This window comes from Apis dorsata, unplaced genomic scaffold, assembly GCF_000469605.1.
Source record: "Apis dorsata unplaced genomic scaffold, Apis dorsata 1.3 scaffold_113, whole genome shotgun sequence".
Classification (NCBI taxonomy): Eukaryota; Metazoa; Arthropoda; class Insecta; order Hymenoptera; family Apidae; genus Apis; species Apis dorsata.
The window spans coordinates 61,251-66,055 of NW_006263408.1; the positions used below are offsets into that span (position 1 = coordinate 61,251).

At 25.2% G+C, this 4,805-nt stretch overlaps 1 protein-coding gene across 1 annotated transcript in view; it reads left to right on the forward strand.

The window, feature by feature from the left end:
• LOC102675763 (Krueppel-like factor 6) overlaps nt 1-4,805 on the forward strand; it is a 36,546-nt gene that overhangs the window by 28,865 nt on the left and 2,876 nt on the right. Inside the window, exon 5 of the mRNA XM_006612449.2 lies at nt 4,574-4,805. Within this exon, the coding sequence (XP_006612512.1) occupies nt 4,574-4,749 (176 nt within the window). The 3' untranslated portion in view covers nt 4,750-4,805. The remainder of the gene's footprint in view (nt 1-4,573) is intronic.

The following is a 4,805-nucleotide window of genomic DNA, read 5'->3' on the forward strand; positions in this document are numbered from 1 at the left end:
GTGTGTGTATATTTCATTCATTTAATTGCAAATGTATAGTCTTATTGATTTTTTTGGTAATTCTGCGATTTCTCTGAGATTTCAGAACAGGAATAGATGTAATCGTGTTATTTTCAAGGAACGAAGGTGATATAAAGGATACATTATTAATCGAGAGGGTTTAATGTCTTGATAATGAGAATAGATAAACATAGAGGATTATTATTATAAAAGATAAAGTTGAGTTTACTGTGAATAGAGAATTATAACGATAAAAAGTTTATGAGATTATAATTGGAATTTTTGATTGTTTTATAAAAATTTAAAAATTGTATAAATTTAAATTATGATATTGTTTTAAATTTTTTTATAATAAGTGGATATGATAATTCTTATGTTATTATATTCTTATGTTTTATTAATATATGAAATGTTATACAGAAAGTTTCATTTAAATCAATATTTGAAAATGCACATTGAAAAATATTTCAGATAAAAATTGAATGGTTTTAAAAAATATATAATTTGATATTTTTCTTTCATTTTTTAAAATTTCGTTTTTATTTGAAATATTTTTGAATATCATTAATATTTTTCTATATATTGAAGTTGTTTTTTTAACATCCTGTACATTTTTAATACAAAATAAAATTTTTCGATAATTTTATTCTGTTGTTCCATTTACTTTGAAATATAATTGTATGTTACTTATGCATCGAGAAGGAAGAATTATTAGACAAATAGATTTTTTGCAAATTATTCAATCTTTTATTCTCTATTCGATATTTTCTAATCATAGAAAGAAATATTATATTCCATCATGAATTTACATTTGTAATCTATATATAAAATTTACCGAAATTTTTATTAAAATTTTGATTTATATTATTAATACTTTTAATATATTATTAATTCATTGTAAATTTTAAATAATTATAAATTATAAATTATTCTTCTAATCAAAAAATAAATTTGAAATTATAAAAATCGTAATTTCTAATCGATTGCTATATTGTTTTCGATATAGGAAAAAAAGAACATTCTTGTTATATACTTGTATATACATAAACTTGTTATATATATATATATATTAAGTAAATATCAGTCGTAATTTTAAGATATTTTCTGATACACGGCAAGTTTCTCTTCACGAATTCGTTAGCGAGAATTGATTCTTCGCAAAGGGATGAAATATTAAGAAAATCGTAACGAATGGTTTCATGGATATTCTTGGTATGTGTGAGTTCGATATAGACGGCCATTGCGTGCGTTTAAAGCTGCTCGGTCGAAACGTGTTCCTGGAATTGAATGGAATAGGGTACGTTGTAAAATAGGTTCTTAGGTTTGTAAAGTGACTGCAAGGTTTGCGGGGAACATCGAAGGGGAGGAAGTTCTAGTATTGGAGTGAGGGATTCGTAAAGAAGATTAGAGAAATACTACAATCTATTTCGTATGTATTCACCTTTTTATATAATGAAAAAAAAAGATAATAAATATAAGACTGAACATGAAAAAAATTGTAAATGCTGTAATAAAATGTACTGCAAATTTTCATATTTTCTTTATTAATTAATGAGACAAATAAATGAATAAAATAAAAGTATAATTTAATGTACTTATATATAAATTATATAACACTATTTAATTATTTATTAGTTATTTTTATTATTGCTAAATTTATCTTAATGTTTAATAACTGAATTGTGAAAGATAAAAATTATTATATTTGTAGTATATTTGAGATATTCTATATACAACAAAGTTAGAGATGATTTTAAAATAAGAAAAAATCAAATAAAAAACTATTTTGAAAAAAATCTTTGAAATCGTGTCATCTAGATATAATAAAAAAAGTTGCTCGTTTGAATAATAAATATAATTAAAGTATTTGTATTATATGTTCTATTCTATTTCTTGTAATATATCAAATATATTCTTTTAAAAAATTATTCCAAGAAGACGATTATTATAAAAAAAGAAAATAATTAAAAGTTGAATTTTATCATTCGTAAAATTCGTTTCGACAATTGTCAGCGATAGGACAAAAAGAACAATAATCCTCGTGGCATGAATTTTTTTAAGATCATGCGTTCATAGCACGACCACGGCATTACCGCGTTCTAAATTACATGCGAAGCGTTCTCAGTCCGCGCCAAACAAGCATGCGACAATAAAAACGTTACATCATACAAACGTCGGTTTTGCTAAAGGTTTCCACCCTCTTGTTCTCTTTCACTCGTCCTGCCCTCCATCTCTCTTTTTTTTAATTCATTAAGTTTAGAGTCGAGTGATATAGATGTCAAATGTTTCACTCTGCGGTTTTATATGCGCGTTTATATCGCTTTATTCATGCGGTCGCCATTACGCTCCCCTTCATTCCATGTTTTTATGAAAGAACAGTATATACTTCACCCTCCTGATTCGAGAAATGACGCAAATCGACACGAGAAATATGAATCGAAGTAAAAAACTCATTTTTAATTTTGCTACTTCTATGAAAATCCGCGATGAAGCGTTCTTGAAACTTTAATGACTATCATCGAAGCCCTAGTTGGTTCAATCTTTCCTAGTTGCCTTTCAAAGTGGTAGCGCTAAATCCACCAAGTCCCAAAGTTTTTCAAGCTTTAATAGCAGGCTTTAAAGTCTTTGGGACTTTTTCAAAGTCTTTCCGCTCCACTTTCCCCATTTTAGACAATATTTTATTTACCGAAAATCGTACAGTGAATTCGAGACAGACGAATTTCATATTCTTTCATGAAAGGATAAAATAGTTGCATATCATATGTTCTTTGTTTTCTTCTGTATATACATTCTCTTTTTAGTTGACAATTTTTTACGCGATTTCACATGAAATAACATGATTTAAAAAACAAAAATAATCATATTTTCAACAAAAATAACATGATATATTTTGATTTAACAATATTTTAAATGGCACTTAGTTCTAATTTTTCTAAAATTTTTAGTTTTAAAATTTTATGAGAATAATATATTTGCATTAGAATTATTACTTCATAAAATGATGGAAAATATATTAAATATTATATGAGAAATAAAAAAATCGCGATTAGCACATATATTATTTTAGTTATGTAATTGACTAACAAAAAAAGACTAAAAAATTTCGTGATATTTGTTTCATACCGAAAAATATCGATAATGATTTGACATTGTCAAATTTTCTATATAAATCATTGTCATGTAAACAAAATATAAGTATATAAACAAAATATATTAATGACGAATAAAATTTAACTTATATTTGAATCTTTTTGAATTTCTATTTTATTAATTATATATTATTTTCTTTACATACCTATATTGTATATTTTAAATAAGTACTTAAAATAAAAAATAAAAAAATTTCACAAATACAGTTTTATTTAATAATTTTCATAATTTTATATATTTATTTTAATTTTTATATATTTATAAAATTTTACTATAATTTTCATACATTGTTTAAAATAATTTTTTTCTTTAAAAATTTATTGCTCACTTATTGCTATTGGATTTCATATTTCATGGAACCAATCTTTCAACCATTATTCAATAATTTTCATTAATTTTATATATTGTTTTTTTTGAAAATAATTTATAACGCATAATCTTTAAGAGATTGTTAAACGCTTTAGGAAAACGCCACAGGTGGCGCGGTTGCATTTCCTGTCTCATAACGTGGTCTCATCGACGTCATTTTCTTTTTATATTATCGAATAGACTATTTATGTGCTAATAATGTGCCAGCCGTTTCATAATCATCCCTTGTCGCGGTACACGTGCTGTCAGAAGATCCACGCCTCTTTTGGTCGTTCGCTATTTTATTCCCGATTCACCACTCGAAAGCGTTTTATATATATTAAAAAATTCCATATTGCATACGGAATTTTATTTTATATATTATATATATATTTTATTTGCGGTTTTAGTAATTTTGAAAGAATACACATGTGGACAAAATAAACATTGTTAAAAAATTATTAATACTGAAAATGATGGAATTAAAATTATTTATTTTTTAAATTAATAAAAGTTCTTTTAACTAAATAAAGAGATTTATTTTTATTATATCACTTGAATTTATGTATATAACTTTAAATATATGTTAGTTATAGATAGTTATAATAAAATTTTGTTTTGCTATTTAATTATATATTATATTTATTTAAAAATTTTATATAATTTTCTTTAGTAAAAAATAATTAATATTTAAATTTTATATATCTCAAAATAGTATTTCTATTTGTCTTGTTAAAATAATCTAATTGATTTTGAATCATTTAGAAAAATTTAAATCAAGTAAGACAGATAATTAGAAATATACAATTTTAATAATAATCATTAACAAATAATTATATAAGATATAAATCTAATTTCATTCTTAATTGACATTCTAAATGTCATATGATAATTCTAATAATTAATTTTCTCAAAAATAATTGATTAGTTTTCACATGTCATCCAAATCACAGAGCGTTTATATCTCTTTATTATCGGAAATTCACATATTAAAAATAAAAAAAAAAAAGAAAAAAAAATAGAAATCTTTCAAACGCAGATAAATTACTAACACATGAATTTGGTTTAATTCCAGGAGAGAAGCCGTACAAGTGCAGTTGGGAGGGTTGCGAGTGGCGATTCGCGCGTTCCGATGAGTTAACACGCCACTACCGCAAGCACACTGGCGCGAAGCCGTTCAAGTGTCGGCACTGCGACCGATGTTTCTCTCGCAGCGATCACCTAGCCCTCCATATGAAGAGACACGTGTAATCGATCGTCACCGCGAACGGTCCTCAACAAACGGAACAGTCCAGGACCGGCAGGCG